The sequence below is a fragment of the Linepithema humile genome, chromosome 4 (assembly GCF_040581485.1).
Source record: "Linepithema humile isolate Giens D197 chromosome 4, Lhum_UNIL_v1.0, whole genome shotgun sequence".
Classification (NCBI taxonomy): domain Eukaryota; kingdom Metazoa; phylum Arthropoda; class Insecta; order Hymenoptera; family Formicidae; genus Linepithema; species Linepithema humile.
This window is the reverse complement of record NC_090131.1, coordinates 23,213,916-23,232,176: the sequence shown is the minus strand read 5'-3', so window position 1 is coordinate 23,232,176 and position 18,261 is coordinate 23,213,916. Positions and strand designations below refer to the sequence as shown.

The following is an 18,261-nucleotide window of genomic DNA, read 5'->3' as shown; positions in this document are numbered from 1 at the left end:
AAAATGTAATTGAAATCGCTTGTTTTGCCGATATCGATCGCGCCTGTCAGCGCCTATTTATCCGCATAACAGACGAGACTTCGCGAAACCATTTTTATGCAAAATATATCCAACGGTGTTTGGGTATTAATTAAAAACTCCGCGCGCAAGTGAGATATCCCGATAGCGGCGTATCGCGCTAAAACATTCCCCATCGTCCCCACTTCTCTCCGCTTGACGTTAGAAGACGCAGATAATAAAGTAAGAACGACGCGATCGATTGTGATTCAGGATTATTTCTCCATCGGAGTGAAGATCCGCGAGGTAAAGACCAGCTATTTCTCTCGTCCCTGAAATTGTCGGCTCACTTAGGTCCTGCATCTCCTCGAAACCGTCGGCGCTATTAATCAATGAGGAATTCAGCAATTAACGCTCCGGTTTTATTAACGTGCCCGATGGGAGTTCCATCATATGGACGTGTTTGCGCGAGCGATATTTATGGGGATATCTCGGAATATTAGTTTGTATTCGTTTTACTTGCGCGATTTTTACGAGATTCCATATGTTTAAGGAAACAAAACACGGATAGCGATAAAGACATAGTGCAAAACGTTTTACGACCACGCATGATGTAAAAGAAACACGGTCGAGGAAGGTGTAACGTGAAGTTACGACGATCGAATACACCTAAAAATTTCTCACCGCCAGAAATGAGATTTAGTTTTCCTTCTTCCGGCGGGGAGCTGTTAAATAAATCTACGTCGATATCCGACGTCGCTGAGAAATCGGCCGTGTTGATAAATTCAATCCGATATCGAAATGCATTCGTCGTCGCTAATCAAAGATCGACCCGGCGAAATAGGGTCGCAGCCTTCGTCCCGAATCTAGAAGAGCCCGCAGGTTGCAACGAGGACGGAATCGTTTACGAGCGACCGGCGGATAGTTCCGCCGGGAAGCACAGTGCACACCTTCCTGAAAACGGCGCTCACGTGGAGTGAATGATCCATCCGCGTTTACGATTTACGTCGTTACGATTACAGAAGATTTCACGGGCGGAATCGCCCCGTCGCCCGACATCCGCGCGAGAAAACGCGATAAAACTGCAACCGGGGCTCTATATCGCTCTCGGCGGGATTTTCATCCGCCGCGCCGTTGGCCTACTACCGATACCCATTACTCCGCAGTAAAAGGAGCGTAAACGTGGAGCGTTAGGGACTTAGCGAGAGTACACGCCCGCACCTTTCGCTCACTTTCACCGCCCTTTGCGCAATATACGCGTCGCGCCGCCCCCGTTTGTCGATTCAGCTCGTCTTTTATACTCGCCACCGCGACGCCGACGTCGCCTTTTCTTAACGAAACGAGCGAGAGCACCCACTAAAAACCCCCGTAGCCTCGAATCTTAATATCCTCACCGGTCGTTTGTGACGCGCGCTCGCGCGACTATTGACTCGTTTTCCATGAGCTTGCACCAGACAGCGAAAAACTTATCGCGGCGATAATTTCGACGACGTTGTCTCGCTCGTTTAATGGAAATTATTGAGCTTTCAATCACCAACGGGATGACTCCTATGCTTTAAACTGTCGGTGCTGATAAGGTGACATAATTCCCATTAAATTTATGCTACCTTCAATACTGCACGATATTACTGCCCATAGTTATTTAGATATACTGGCGTGGTCAACAACATTAATAAATTGTGTTGAACGTTAAATTATTTTAAAGTGTTATAAACAATAATTTAATTCTTGAATTCTTAATTAATTTCATGATTAACAATTGGAGCAAAACTGTTGAGAAAGAAAATTATTTTATACTGAGATATATATTTCAAAAATATGGTTTTTAATATCAAGTTTTTGGCTATTAATAAATTTGAAAAAATTATTATATTTTTGATACGTTAACTGTTGTAAGTCAATTTATCACAACTTATCAAACATGTTTCTTATTTTTAACCACGACTGTATATCGCAAATCCAAGATACGTTGGCACGATGTAAGTGTATGTGCTTGAGTCTAGTACAAGTGTGGATTCGTATCTGAGTTTGAAGTAGTTGCCGTGTTGACACTGTTCGGCCGTGAAGATACGAGTAAATATAACGGAAATTGTGCGCGACGGGATGTGCTATCCTGAATTATTTATACAGCAACAATAAAATATAAAAAAACACAGTAGAGAAAATTCCGATCACTATCAATACATAAATCGATTGAGACAATGAATATACATATTCAAAAATTTAATAGCGAGATGTATCTCTTGAACTTTAAATGTTTTTCCGCTGTGATTATTTTATAACTACAAATGAAAAAGTTTATTACATTTTATTTTGTATAGAATCAAATTCCCTTTTTTGAATCTTTGTTTTTTTTTATATAAAACTTCGACGATTGCAAATAACTTTCCATCAAATCTAAATTTTGAAAGCTAAATTATATATATTTACTAAGTCAATATTGAAATCTTATTAACGAAAAACTACAAATTAGAGTAGAACAACTCTCGAAAATAAAAATACTCGGAAACGCAAATGAAAAAATAATTTTATTTTAAACATAGGCGGATTCGTGATTCACGGTATTCGGTCGAATAATTTTCTAACAGAGAAACAGGTATTGAAAGTTTGACAATCGGGACAAAAGAAGGATATGCCGGTGGCGATCATAATTCATAAATCGTAGTCGAGTTTCAAGTAGAGTCGAGCAATCGCACATATCCGTGGTTCCTTTTTTTCCCCAATGAATTTGCATATCCGGTTGCGCTGCCGGCTCAGGAAAATTTGCATGGCCGGCTGCGCAGCCAGGCAATGGAATTGGTATGGCAGTCTATAATCCGCATTGAGATCGACCGTCTGCTGAACCCGAAAATCAAGCGGTCTACCCTCTACGATCGATACCGATAATAACGTGCACGCGGTATGACAATATGGTGAAGCCGGAAGATTAGAAATTCCATCGCATCCATATTCAGTCAAGCAAAGTCCATCGGACATGCGCGTGTAGGAGAGAAAGAGTTTTGAACAGTATCAATTTTCGAATACGAAAGAAATAAAACAAGAAAATTCCGTTCGCGCTCACCATATATTGCGGACTTTTTGTGTGTTGTTAACAAAATCGTTTTCGTTGCGCAGACAATATTGAGCTTCAGTCAATATTTCGTTTAACATTCGAGGAATCCTTGTTTCTCTCTCTAAGAGACTCGGATAAAAAGTCCGATTGTGCTATTGAAAAAGGGTTGCAGCCCCGAGAGTTCAATATTCTACATTTCGTTTGCGAAAACGCCGAGCGATATAAATAAGCGAGCAGATTAGAAATTCCGCTGTATCCGTGTCCAATCATCTTTATGAAAGCGAAGCGCCGGCGGGCGGTCGTTAATATTCATCTCCGGCTGCCGGAGCCCTTTAGATTCGTCCTGTCCTCAGAATTGGAAAGGAATCGCAGCTCGATACGTCTCCGGTAAGAAGACAGCCCGCGCGTTCTTTCCTTTTTTTCTCTCTTTTTTTTTTTCGTCGTCGTCGCACTCCGAGAACCCCGTTCTCTCTTTCTCTCTCTCTCTCTCTCTCCCTCATCCTTTCCTTGCAAGAAATCGGCCCGCCCCATTGGCAGGATATACGTTTCGCATTATCGATGCGAGGCGAGTTCGCAGCCGCGCTTTCGAAGGTATCCTGGAATAGTAAGAAGTAAGCACCCGGGCGTGCGCGCGAATGCCGAAGTCTGCAAAGTGCGGAAAGGGCCACGTAGAAGTGGCAGAAGAGTGTGAAGCGAAAGTTGGGCGCCGGAGGAAGGAAGAGCATTACAGTGAAGAAAGAGACAACACGGAAAGGGAGTAAGAGAGAGAAAGAGAGAGAAAGAGAGAGTATCTCCGCAAAGAGATTCGCTTCGATTAGTAAGTTGGCGACGTAAGCTCCATCCCGCCGAGCCGGATTTTCCATCTCGGACATATTCATGAGCGGTTTTTTCTTATTTCAATATCGTTATGTACACCGCGCCGCGAATCGTAGAAGAATACTGTATTCGAAAAGTTTAGCGGGAACACGAGTGTAGCGAGAGTTTTCTTCCCGGATACATCGTATTACATTCTGTAACATTGATACTACGCGTCGCGGAAGATAATAATAATAATAATAATAATAATAATAATAATAAGGAAAGGGACAGGCGTTAAGGTGTATATTAATGATGCGCTCTGCGAAAATTACTCGGAACTTCAAATTACCGTCGTGAGAGGCGAGGAATAAATGTCGCGGAGCGAGCAGCACGAACATGTAGCCTTGTCATTATAGAGCATCTCGGCGAAATGTGCGTTAATGCGAAACACTTCGATGAGCATTATAGTTGCTCAATTTGCTAACTCGCACGGAAGCGAAGGAAAAACAGACCAGGCGAAACGCCTCGCTCGTTATTCCGGTGAGTTTCTGTACGCAGGTTCTCTTAGACTTTCTGTTCATTTGCACGAAGAAGAGATAACTCAAAACAGATTCTATCCATTCTAATAAATTATAACAAATTTATATTGAAATAACTGATACCAGCCCGTGTTATAACAGTATAACAAAGAAACTTGAATTACGCGTGAAAAGTTGTTTCAATTGCTCTTCCTCTCTCTCTCTTTTCATTACATATCGTTTCATCAGAATATCATTGAAGCGTCGTTTTTCATCTAAAGAATTATATTTTGCTCAATAGAAATATTTTTTTCAATTTTTAAGAAAATAGATCTGAGAAATGTCTTGTATTACAATTAGCGGCTTAAAATTAAATTCCTTGCAAATTTCTTCTGCAAATTAATCCGTGGAATATTATGGGAGCTCCATAACGTCTACATATACATTATACATTACATATAATACATTACATAATAGCCATACTAATATTGATCAATAAATATTGCATACTTAATTATCAACAGTAATCATATTAACAATGAATCCATTAACGCTTATCAATTATGTACCCACGTGTTAATATGCATCCCGATTCATGATTATTTATATGAGTATAAATAACGCACCGAAGTAATGCCGGCGTTTGCCGGAAAACATAAATTATCATATTAATGGTACATTTTGCGCGATAACTCGTCGTGATATAGATTAGCCACACTCTTTTGCATAAGAACGCAATTATTTTTCCGATTCCGGCGAAACACTCCGGAAGCGTATTTCAAATTTACTTTCTTCTTCGATACGGGAGTCAGTCGTTGTATCGGTTTCGCGTTTCAATCAGCGAGATTTTTTTCGCTCCGCATAAACGTTTCATTTGCATGCAAATAATAGCGTCTGTGGCACTCATACAGTACCGGTCCTTTGTCTTGCTTTACTATCGGTTCAGGTGCAAATTCGCGACAGTCTAATTCCATCGACTACAAATTGCATTGAGCCGACGAGTGTGGAAATGTATGATATTCGTGTGCACGAGATGCCCCAGTTTTTCTACATTCCCTTTCATCTACAAATTTTTCGAGCGACTCGAAATCAATTCGCCTTAAAAAAAATCTAATTACGTATCCTATTTTTTTCTTCAGAGTCCAGCAATATTATTCAACATTTTAAGATGTTCGAGAATACTTTTAGAAAGTTAAAAAGAAGATGGTAAGAAATAATAATGAAAAAAATTATAAAGCAGTAACAGCTAATAAAAAATATTTTGTTGTTTATCTGCATTTCTAAAGATATTAACATCTTCTACATAATACATTATTTTTCAACGTGTTTGTCTTATAGAAGATTAATCTTATAAAGGAAAAAGAAATGTAACCTGCAAATTAAGAAACCACTGCAATAGATTCTCTGTCAATAAACAAGAATTGCATAAGCCGTAGAAGATTTGATAAACCGCGTGGAAATGATGAAATCTGTGTGTCCTGACAATCAAAACGAAACGATTTCAAGCATCTCGCGGATTGGCAATTTTGATTGAACGTGGAAATGAGTTATCAGAAATGGAAATCAAATTTCGAAACAGGAAACGCGATCCAAAATCGGCTAGCAAGTTCGTTGTGAGTGCGATGCAATATATCCTACTTTATCTGGTGGCACGATCATCCTTCGCGACAGTTGCATGTTGTGAGAACTAACTAGATCATACATATTCGTGACGGAGTACTGCATTTGTTTGCTTCCATTATTCTTCATTTCGTAAAAAAAATCTTTCTATTCTTTGCTTCGTTACGTTGGATGAAAGGATTCATTATGATATGAATATATCTTTTGCTATTATTACGGTATATTGCATTATAACGCATTCATATAGCGCGTATAGTGAAAAATAAGTATTATTTATTTTAAAATTTTAGCAGCATAAAAATTTTAATGGAAAGCTGAAATATTAATATTAAGAGATGCAATATCTGTAAAATTGCACGCGGAGACATCATGATTCCGACACATCTCGCTGCGCACAATTTCATTTCGTAACAAGTAATTAATATACGGTCGCGTAATTGCCGTCAAAATTAATAATAAAAAAATACTCAACGCGGCCGCATTCCGCTTCATCTAACAACCAAAAGTAACACAGCCGTTTTGGAGGAGAGAAAAAACTTGTTCCGCGTCAAAAAAGCAATTACGCTTGGCCGCTATCGAAATTGTTATGAAGAGAACCATCGACGAGTGACGTTGATGGAGTACGGCGAGCCATGTCTCCGCTCGTTTCGCTGGTATGTCACGTTCCGCTCGCAACCCTTTTTCCTTGTGTCCCTGCGCTTTGATTCAACATGTTTACCTAGGCGATTCGGCGACGTATAACGTTGTAATCTGTTATTCGTGGCGTCGAATGCGTTATGACGGGGAGGGGACGCGACGCGTCCGACGCCCCCTTTAGCCACCTTCGAAAGGGGACAAATGCGGAGCCAACGGCGTTGCGGCACCGGAGAGATTTCGGGCTGGCTTCCGCAAGCCAACGGTTTCCGACTCGATGCGACCTGACAAATAATTGGCCATCCGCCAAACACCGACTCTACACGTGCTAAGCGTCATCGCGAGGTAAACTCACGGGGAAATGCGTCCGCGACGACAAATTTCGCTTGCGATTTGCGCCGCATTACGGCGTGACGACGGACCTGCGATGGTGGATGCGTAATTAATTCGCGCGAATTAATGCATCGAAATAACATCGGAATATCGAAATAATGTGTACGCAATTATTATTTTCGAGTCATCGTTGTGGAAATTTAGGTCAATTATTGTATCTGCTAACCTTTTATCAATAATAATATGTATTAGAGTGGACGTTCGCTCTTCTCTATTTCTTAAACTTTTTTACGACTCACAGTTTTGCGCAAAAAACAATTTTGTGATCATTGAAATCTTAATTATTAATATTTTTTCTTCCAGTTTATTGATATTTTTGGATTGAGAATTTTTGTCTTTAATAATTGGGATATATGCTTTTTTGTTATATGCATTTCACAAGTTTAAGTCTCTCTATATAAATTCTCAAATAAATGACAAAATTGAAAAAACCATCATAAAGCAGAATGAAATTGGACGATTAAATTTGTCAATTCACATAAAGACGTTTACCATATTGTAAGTATGCAATCTTGCACGGACCATCTAATTTGCCATTATAACGCGATAATAGTCAAATGGGGCAATGGTTTGCGGTTTAATTGGGTAACGGTTAAGCACACACAGGTGCAATTTACCGCGAGCTAAGTGAACTGTAACGAAGGTAGTCCATCGAATGAAGTGCTTTGGAAGTTGATTGACGAGAGGAGAACGAACGTGTCGCTAACAAAGTAATTTTTCAAACGAGCAAGCATTATTTCTGAGTTAAGCCGATGAGCGGGTTTATCGAACGTGTGCACGTCGGCAAAACAAATGCCGATTCAGAGCACATACATACATACATACATATAATCGTCCTACATTCACATGCAAATATATATGCACGTATATACGCGTCCGGCGGAGAGGCAGAAATTATATCCCATATCCGGCGTCGCAAATGAGATAATTTCCCGAGCGTGATGGAGATATCGTCACTCTTATAATTAAAAGTTAAGTTCCTAACTTCGGATTGCTCGATAACTCTTCTCATTATTCTGGAAAGCGAGTTTTTGCGGTCATATATGTATACTCGAGAACGTTGCTCTCTTCCGTCCATTTAGTAATGGTATCACGCGCTTTGCAAATAATCCTGACGTGTGAGATTATCGCTCCTGTCGGGGTCATAAAAACTCCATCTGCAGACGTCGTGGACGTCGCAATAACATTGTCTTGTACTTTAAAACGTAAAAAGGCAATATCCGTTTGCTGTATAACGGTGATATGGAAGAAAACTTACGCTTCTCCTGGGTATACGTTTTTAAAAATTGATGCTTTTACTACGGACACGACGGAACCGATGAAGTTGGCAAAAACTTTTTTATTCCGCCCTGAAATAACTTATTTTAATATTAATAAACAAAAGTTGTGACACATCACAAAACCCACGCTCTCAAGAGAAAAGAAGGAAGTTGAATAAGAAAACTGAAAAAGTCGCTTACTTCCGCGATTATTTAAAAAAAAAATGAGCTTCTCTCAATTTAATCTGAGCTGCGCAATAAGGTTTCTTTTACGGCGTACATAAGCGTCATCGAGTGATTTCAAGATTAATTGAAAAGTTCAGGAAACTCGCTTTCCGACAATCATTCAAAACATTTTTAGTTTCCTATACATTTTCTGGCTTATTAACACTCGTCGATCGTCGTGGAAGAACCGATGACGTGCGGCGAAAGCATGAGGAAAATACGAGTCGCAATGCACGTACGTCGAAGAGTCGTAAACCGTCAGCCGTAAAGCCGAAGCATTTACGAACACGTCGCACGCTGAAATCAGATTCTTTTCACAAGAAATTTTTTGATCGTACTAACAACTACAATATTCTGATTTTTTTTCCAAAAAACCTGATAATTATGATAATTTAAGAAGAAATTTAAATAACAAAAGGAGGGACGAAATATGCAAATATGCGAACAACAAACAAACAAATATGCAAATATGCAAGAGTTTGAAATTAAAATTACAAAATTTATTTCCTAACTTTCTTTTGTACAATAAAACACTTTACAATTTGATATACGATATCCCATCCTCAATTAACATTGTTCCATTTTACTTTTTGTAAATCCGTAATTGTTTAATGTATAAAAAAATTTTAATGTTTAAAATTTTTTTAAGTGCAAGCATTAGTAGTGTTTCATTAGAAAGAGAATAATGGTAAAGATACGAAATGATTAAGCGATAGTGCAGATTGCGACGTCGCTTGCAGTAATACGAAAAAGATTGAGATCAAGTGGAATCTTATAAGTCGTTCTTTTGTTCAACGTAATAACGCAATATAACAAATAGCATCTTGTTTTCAACTCTGGCAAACCTCCAGGCTGTTGCCGACATGAATTGTCGTTGAAAGCAATAAAAGGGACAAATTCAGAGAGGGTTTACGCGAAATAACATTTAAGATGTAATAGAAAACATAACGTACGAAGGAAAATGTATTAATGGATGTTTGTTTTAAAGCGAGGAAAATTTAAATAGATCATGTACATTTTGCATTTTTAGGAAAAATGCAAAAGCTTTGACCGGCTAACGAAACAGCAGAGACACTAGTTGCAAAATTTACATTTTATTTTGTATTTTTCTCCACAGTTGTACGTGCTTTCATGACGGCCGGATTTCCAGGAATATTTTCTCGCCTCTGACATAATGAAATATATAGCTAAATCGACTTCCTGTTATTCAAGCAGATATATTAATCTCTCAAGTGCCGTTTTTTGCTTTCTCATAACTAGAAGTGGCACTGTCCCCAACGGGTTTATTAATCCGATGAGCCGTGAGTGTAGAAATACGCAGCTGAATGTCGGTAGATTTATCACGAGAGAACAGAAACGGACGAAGACGAATGTCCCGTAACAATTAATGACTGTTATCCGACCACAATAGACGAGAGCATGCACGGAAAAGAATCATTGTTTGTTCCACGGTCACAATATATCGTGCCATCATTAATAAAGCAAGTCTATTTAAATCAAACATTAAAAAATACAATAGAAATAAATAATTGAAAAATTTAAATACAAATATAGCTAGATGATATTTTGATAGCAAATTTGTCAATGTGCTAATTTGTAGAATTTTAATTAGAATATATTCTGTTATGTTTATATTAAATTCATTCTTATTCTTATTGCAGCGCTGAAGCAGTTTGATAAATATAGAAATAAAATTATTAATAATCAGAGCGTAATCAGGACGTCATTGTCAAGCATTGCAATGTACAGTGTGTATTTATATTTTACACACATCCATTTTCATTTAATTGGATTCGTAGCAGGTCAAGCGTGAGAACTTTAAATTGCGAGATTATCTTCGAAATCCAGTCGCTGACTTAAATCCCGCAAAAAAAAAAAGAGAAAAACAAAAATCTCTCCTCTCATTTCCATTATAATGCGAATAATTCTTTCGTCGCTACGGCGATCTATAAATTGATTAGTAAAGTCCGTTCAAAGTCGACTTTAAGTGATGCGTAAAGCCGATTAAAACGCAACATCGGAAACTTGCTAATCTCGTTTAAAAATTATAGATAGCGGTGGTGTAGCTGAATTATAATCCGCGAAAAGATGGGCGAAATTACAACGACTATAACTACAGTTCGCGCTCGTTTCAGACTTCACAGGCGCAACCGTTCAAATTATTTCCTCGTTCTAGGGAAATTACTATCGTGCACTTTTTGCCGAGGTTCTTTGCATCTTCCTGCCGACGTTATCCGACGGCGACCGGCACGGCCCTTCCGGTAATTTGCTTTTTCCCTTCTGGTTTGCTTGGCTCCTTTCTACAGTGCTGCCCGCTACTCTTCTACTTTCTTGAAAATTTAATCGCGGAGCCGCGACGTCGCCTTTAATGCGATTCTTCGCCGCGTTCCTTCTTTTACCTTGCCTCGTTTTACCGAAGTTTTATTTCATGCCGCCGACATCCGCCGACGCGAGACTTTCTAAAAGAGCCATCCGCATCCGTTGCGGTTAATAACGGCAACCTTTTTCACAGAGAGAACACTCGCTAGATATCTTACGGTAGAAAGAGGAAAAAAAAACAAACCAGTGTGTTTCGGAATTATAGCGTCGGTTAATATCGCCAGCGCCACTGAAAAGCCGGAATAAATCGGTTTTCGATATTAACGAATGCGATTCCGGGGATTGGTTAGCGGAATTAAATACGTCCTCTGGTTTGGAGCGGAATCACGTTCTAAATTTCGCAATCGTAAGCTAGATCCGGGAGAACCAATTTCGACTCTTACATTCAATTTCGTCTTACTTCAACTCTCGGCTCAAATACGTTAACGTTTTAAGAATGCTTACGGTGAAACGTCTAATATGCTACCCAGTCAAACCAGTCGTGAAATTACGAGATATTACAAGATTCTGAATTGTAATTTTTGTGAAGGATCTTGGCTTTCGTAATATGACTCTGAAAAATGCTTGATTCTACAATAAATCTCATAAAGCGCGACATAAGCAAATATTCGTCATTTATATCTATTGAAATTTAAAAGATAACATAATAGGAGGTACAATAAGTCAACATTTTTGCTCTCACAATTTATACACATGAATACACATGAATGAAGCAAAATTAGGAAATTAATTTTGAAGGTATTTGCATATGATATCAGCATACAAAAATATATTGTACATATAAAAATTATTAAAAGTGGATTTAATATTGAAATGATCGAAATTGAATCGCTCTCTTCGAATTTATACATTCAGCAATATTTCTAATACGCGCAGGCGAAATCAACAACTGAAATTACTGTCTGCCCGTTTCACGTCGAATCAAATTACTTAGTCGCCGGCAGTACATAGGGTCGTAATTGCGAAGGAAACTTCTCAAAAGATGCTTAAGTTCAGCGCAACTTTCTTAGGCTCGTTCTCAAATTTACATTTTCCACGTTTTAGCGAGGAAGACTTTGCAGTCTGCGACGACTTTTACCGATGCAGTGCCACCGCCGACAGCATAATTAAACTTGTCGCATATCCTTTCGGGATCGTATCTATCACTCGGAGGATGAAGCTGCTGCCGCACAGCTCGCTGTGAACTACGTCGACACGTTCCATAAAATTTCATTACTTTTCCGCGGTAGTTATCGCGGCTCGTTAACATGCGATTACTTTTTGTTGAGCAGGAGCAAACGGATGCGCCGGACAGAATTGGCCCTGGAATGGTAATCGCGGCGCGGCTATAATAATGGCTACCGTGGCGGCAACCCTGTTCCTGATGATGACATCGCTGACGATGACGGTGCCCCCGATAACGAATGTACTGCCGAGAAGCGAGCCGGCGGTTATTAGCAGGTAGCTCACCGGCGCCCTCCATGAAGATATCGCTGCCATTGTCTGATCCGATTACATCGTCCATGTAAAACCTAGTAGTCTAGGGCTTCCAGTTATGTATGTTACTATGTATAGGATAGATAGTCGAATAACCATGATTTTTATTCTCGAGGAGCCTATAAAAATGAGGAGGATCGGTGAAACGCCAAGCGGATCGACGCGAGAGTATGCGTAAACTCATATACACAAGTTACTTTTGAACATGTTGTCTTTTGATGTGAATTGTTGATATTAAGAGGAAAGAAAGAGAAAAACAAAATGAAACATAGAACAATTTGTCCGTTTGTCCGCGATCCGAGACAGGAGTAATGGCTACACGCAACGAGGTGAGCATGAAATTGTTACAGGCCGAAAAATCAGCTTCATCGAGTGATCAAGTGATCGGGATTAGAGAGTGACAGATGTTTCGATAGCGGAGGGAGTGGCGAGAAAACGATGGAGATTCGACATTATCGTTTTACGTTAATTTGAATTTCTTCGACGGAACACACGTCGGCTGCTATAAATGCGACATTTATTAGTGATCGGAGAGTGTTCACCAAGTGTCAAATATAGATTATACAGGGGTAACTATATAATAACTGATATTATAACGTTAGCGCAGTAACGAGCGGCGTTCTGCTCAAATATTTGCTCCTTTTATGATGTCTAACAGAAAAAAAATGCATCAAGATAGGTACCGATTTGTAATCTGTACAAATTGTAATAAATTATAATATGACGTGTACACATGGTGTTCTGCTTCATTGCGTATCAATTCTACATCGCTACATTTTCTATATTTTTTCATATATCTGCATGTATTTCCTCATCAACAAAGAAGATGAATTCGAATTTGTGGTAAGTGCATTTTATCTTTATTATTAAAATAATGATCTATTTTGTATTCTAAAACGCCCATTTTTAGTAACATTTACATACACATTTTGTTAACAATATAAGCTCAATATTAAAGAGCAAAATAAATTGGGAATGAGATAATTTCAGGTTGGTGTGCTTTTAAAACTAAGCCTCAATTCAAAAGATGTCTTCAACCTTCCATGCCTTCAAAGCGAGTTAACATTGACTCATCCACTTTACGCGAGTACGCGGCGCGTTTACGGGAAGCACTCTTAGCTTTCGCGGCACAACGGTTTAGCATAAAAATAATTATCATCTGGCAGCGTCGGGTATGCGCTTCTTACTGCGGAAACGATTCTGCATCCCACTTTGCAGGAACGTTTTAACCTTTACGACTGCCCATGTCAGTTCTACGAGAATCCTAATTGGACGAATCTCGGGTCAGATCGAAGTACCTGACATTTAAAAGCACTTTTCACTCGTCAAACGAGAGTGCACATGCACCTTGGTTATGCAATACGTTAAAGTAGCCCTATTTGATCGGTTCGTATAAATTAAAACTTTTTAAATTAAAAATTTGCTTATTATCTGAAACTCAGAAACACAATCGGATGAAGGGAGCAAAGAAAGTTCCTCGAACACACAATAAAAGCAGCAACGAAATAATTAGCTTTTGTCGCTTTGAACATTACGAGATATTATTTATGCGCTTATAAATTTCTGCATTATGCATTTTCCAGAAACCTCGCTATACTTCTGTAAAGTAAAAAGACCGAGGCGCGATGAGTAGTTTGGAAAGCCTCGCTGAAAGTCGAATAAAATCTTATAGACAAGGAGGGAAAGGCGGGGAAAGGCGGAGAAAGACGGATAGGGAGAGAGCTCGGGAGAAGTCATGAAAGTAGTTGGATTAGCTGCTCCGAAGGGATTGGCAAATTGCAGGGACTGGCTTATAAGCGTTTCTACCGGTAAATTAGGTCGCTCGTAATTTCGCCTCTCCGCGAAGCGGTATATCGCCCTTATATGATGACAGTTTGCAGCGTTGCGGCAAGGACGATGAAAACGTAATTGCGATCGTCGTGGAATTGACATTAATCAAACACGCACGGAAACGTAACGGGAGCAGGTGGTCGTTCGGTCCACTTGGCCCGACGACGAAATTAAAACTCGGCTACTTGCGGTATGGATCGCACGTGTCTGACGGGCCGCACGTGCGGTTCTACTCCTTAACGTTGCACATGATCCGCGAAAGCTTTGATTCAAACCACTGATCTTCACGCTTAACAGGATTTATTGCTTTGCTTCGACCGATCGAATTATTACTGCATTTTCTGCATCATGTAACTGCCTTTATACAAGCGTAATATAAATTAGTAAAATTGAAAATTAAAATCAATTAAAGGGCTTAAATATTATATAGACTTATAAAACTATTTTAATTTATGTTATATGTAAAAAAATAAGCACAGTAACAATAAAGTAAAATTAATCAATTTATAATCCTTTATCTTTTTGTTTAAAAATTTATTTTTTGAATATGCCATTATAAAACAAAGCTAAAGTATAATTAATATTTTACTAAACATTAATTTGTTCGTAAAATATACACAGATGATGTAATTAAAAAGTTATTCATAGTGACGTAAACTTTTGTAATTAAATTGATATAACAATAATACACTCATTTCTACTGATGATAAAATATAATTAATTAATCGGTTTATGCTATTGCAATAACACCAATAATTGGATGTCTCGGAACTTCTACAAGAATTACGTTCCCGCGTATAATCTGCATTGATATACTGAATAGAGAGTTTATTACACCTCGGGCATTCTACCCCGATAATTGAAGAATTAATACCTCTCCAAGGGTATTAAGGACAACCGCGAATACCTCGAAGCAGGTCTTATCGTAAAGCCCTGGACATCTTATCCGGTGAAAGTTTATACCAAACTAAAACTATCTATTACTCTTAGAGTTCACTGAATCGTGTTGCACGGAGGAGAAGAAGAAGAAGAAGACAAAGAGGAACAGTGGAAAGCTGCAGATCGCCATTCCGATACTTAATCCACTCGACTACGATGCATCAAATTACTCTTAGGAGAATCTAAGAGTCCTAGTTTCCAAGAATATCTCATCGTTTCACGATATGCAGTTACCTCTCTACAGCTAGACAACAAGGCGTTATAATAAAATATTGTTCAAAACACTTTTGCATCAATCTTCCGTGAAAAATATTAAATATCCTTACGTCTTTGTCGTACTTTTAATACACCGGGATAATTTTAATACTGTAGATTATAATGTCCCTCATTAATTATCAAGTTTGTTTTTCCCTCGCGCTATAACCAAGTTTCTCATTTCTCTTGCTAAGTATTCCACAGAGATATACGTTCGGGCATAAATCTCTTGACGTGAACTCTTAAATTCGCCGATAAGCATTATCAGATAAATAATAAACAAACGTGTATTTAGAAATTATTACGGCCTACATTGTCTGAGCCTTTAAAACAAACAATGACGTCAATTTACTTCGCAATACCGCGCTCAAATACGCATGACGAGAAGCGAAAAGCACCGTGCCATCTCGTTAATGATTTCTGCAATTCAAGCATGCTCCCGATAACTGGATGCATCAAAATCCGTAACCAGCGACGATAGCGAACCGTTCGTTACATCCGCGTTAGTTATCTCCAAGCTTCGTCCAATTAAAGTCTCGTAACAGGAGCGACTAAAGAATACAAATCGCAGTATTTACGGCAAAAAAATTTCCGCGATGTTCAAGTGTTCCAAAAAACATAGGAGAAAAACAATTTGTCAACGCTCTGATCGCGATATAATTGCAGCATTGACTAATCCGTCCCGAAGCATCTCCGTAACAATACGAAACTGTAATTTGTTCCGCCGAACTGATTCTTTTAAATCCCCACCGATTGTTTCAAGAGTCTCGTAGCGTATCACTATACTTTGTATTAAACTCTTAGTTCCATCAACAACACAACTTGAATTGCTAGTTTAAATCCCGATCTAGCGCGAGTCTTAGGTCAGACTTGGTTAACGCGAGTTTCTATTGGCGAAGTTTGGTCGAAACTAAAGAGATCTAGGTTCGTACTAAAACAAGGCGTTATACACTCGATACAGCATACCTCGAAACAGCGAGAGAAGTAGGAGAGGCGAGCCAGCGTATCATTCTCGTACAAACAATAGAAATGGTAAGTGACTTCCGAACATTCGGAATAAATATAAAAGTTAACAAAGATGTCATTAATTAAAACACAATGAAGAAGATCCGATTAAATGGAGATATAGATGATCTTGATTTTGTGCGATATTATTTTCTAGGTAAATGCTAAACGTGGATCTAAATACAATTTTCCGCCTGTCAGAAAGATCAGTAAATAAGATTTTCGTAGCAAAAAGTTGATGGACAAGAGGTGAAATTGTCCGAAATGTGGCAAAACGACGAAAAAGAGTCGTGACGGAGATGAACAAAAGGGGCGGAAAAAAGTGCGAGAAAGAAGTGATAAGAGAGGCGCGCGAGCACGCAAGACTGCCGACTTGGCACGCTAGAAGTGAGAGGATATGGACCGTTTCCGTAAACCATCAAGAAATTGCATTAACATGGTTATCGCCGACGGCAAAGGCAGAAAATTCCCTTAGGATTCGTGCAGCTACCTACTGGCGGGGCAAACTTCGGTAAGAAAAAAAAAAGCGTGACGGTGAGGAAAGTTGAGAAGTTAACGACTAATAAGTCTCTACTGAAAGAATTCGCACAATAAATATTTGTTTTCTCACTATTTGCATCTCTTTCCGCGTTTGCGCATCTTTTGAAAGAAATACAGTTACTTTAAAAAATTTATGAAAATTAAAGAACTGTGCAGATAGACGAAATGATATTCATGCTTATAAATTAGCACTTCGTGAAAAATTCAACTTTGTTTGAGCGAAATTGCGATTTAATCCGACGATAGAAAAATAATCGTCTTTTGATAGATCAACAGAAAAAATTCGAATACAGAAGAAATATGCGCTTTCAAAGAAGAGCTAATGTATCATTGTTCGCGTGAGGATAAAATTTGGTATTCATTCGAGAACGGCAGCATCATCGATTGCGAAGCAGTTAAAACGCGAACGTTCGCGATCCGTAATTGGCGATAAGCTGTTTGGGCGAAAAAACGTAACGGACGAAAAGAGATCGTGTGTGATTCCTCCCTTTTCCACTGCAAATTTATCTACATTTTCCTTTTGCGATTCTCTGTTTTTTTCCAGGTCAGACAAATTAATCGTCCCTTTCGGTAATTTTCGCTTTGCGTGTTCCGATTTTAACAAAGTGGAGCGTGGACAGAAAACGACTGACTCTGCGCGAACAAAAAAAGGTCACGGGTCGAATTAAAGCCAATTACGCAAAAGTTTTTGTCCTCCATCTGATTCATGCACACCAACATTCGAAATTCATTAATTAATTACGCGAAAGAGAGTAACCATGATGATTGTACGGGGTGAGAAAAAAAGTTCTCAGGCAAAAATGGATTCCGGCAAACAAAAGTGCGGCGAACTAGACCGACCTGATGAGTCTTGATGATACCTACCATTTGCACTTTTAATTAAACGTCGTGACAAAGCAATAAATTGGCGTAATAAATTGGCGCCACAGTTCGGACAATGGCGACATAGACGATATGAATTGCCTTAACACTTTGCGGCGTAAAAAGTAAGAATAATATGAGATTAGATTTAATTACGGGCATTAAATTTAATGACGGACGAAATTTGCCTTTTTCACATTATTGCTTTTTAGCGAGAAAGTTTGACGATCCTTTTATGTAAAATTGTGTGCATAGCGAAAACGCAAGAAACGTAAAAGTTACAAGTTACGCGAATGTACAAGATAGTGAGAATGAATAAGAGTCGATACGTATTAATTGAGAAAGATCTAGCTCAATAGAGACATAAATGATCTCGAGTATTGCGCGCATTACTTCTGAATGGTAATGGTGGATCTAAGTAAAGTTTGAAAAAGAAAATAAATGTTTGTGCGCGATATCAATAGAAGAAGTAAACCAATGT

At 38.8% G+C, this 18,261-nt stretch overlaps 1 protein-coding gene across 1 annotated transcript in view; it reads left to right on the top strand.

Moving 5' to 3' along the window:
- The window catches only part of LOC105672592 (cell adhesion molecule 2), an 85,466-nt gene extending 72,386 nt beyond the window's left edge, over positions 1-13,080 (top strand). Inside the window, exon 6 of the mRNA XM_012367633.2 lies at positions 12,146-13,080. Within this exon, the coding sequence (XP_012223056.1) occupies positions 12,146-12,318 (173 nt within the window). The 3' untranslated portion in view covers positions 12,319-13,080. The remainder of the gene's footprint in view (positions 1-12,145) is intronic.
- Positions 13,081-18,261: the final 5,181 nt, after the last annotated feature.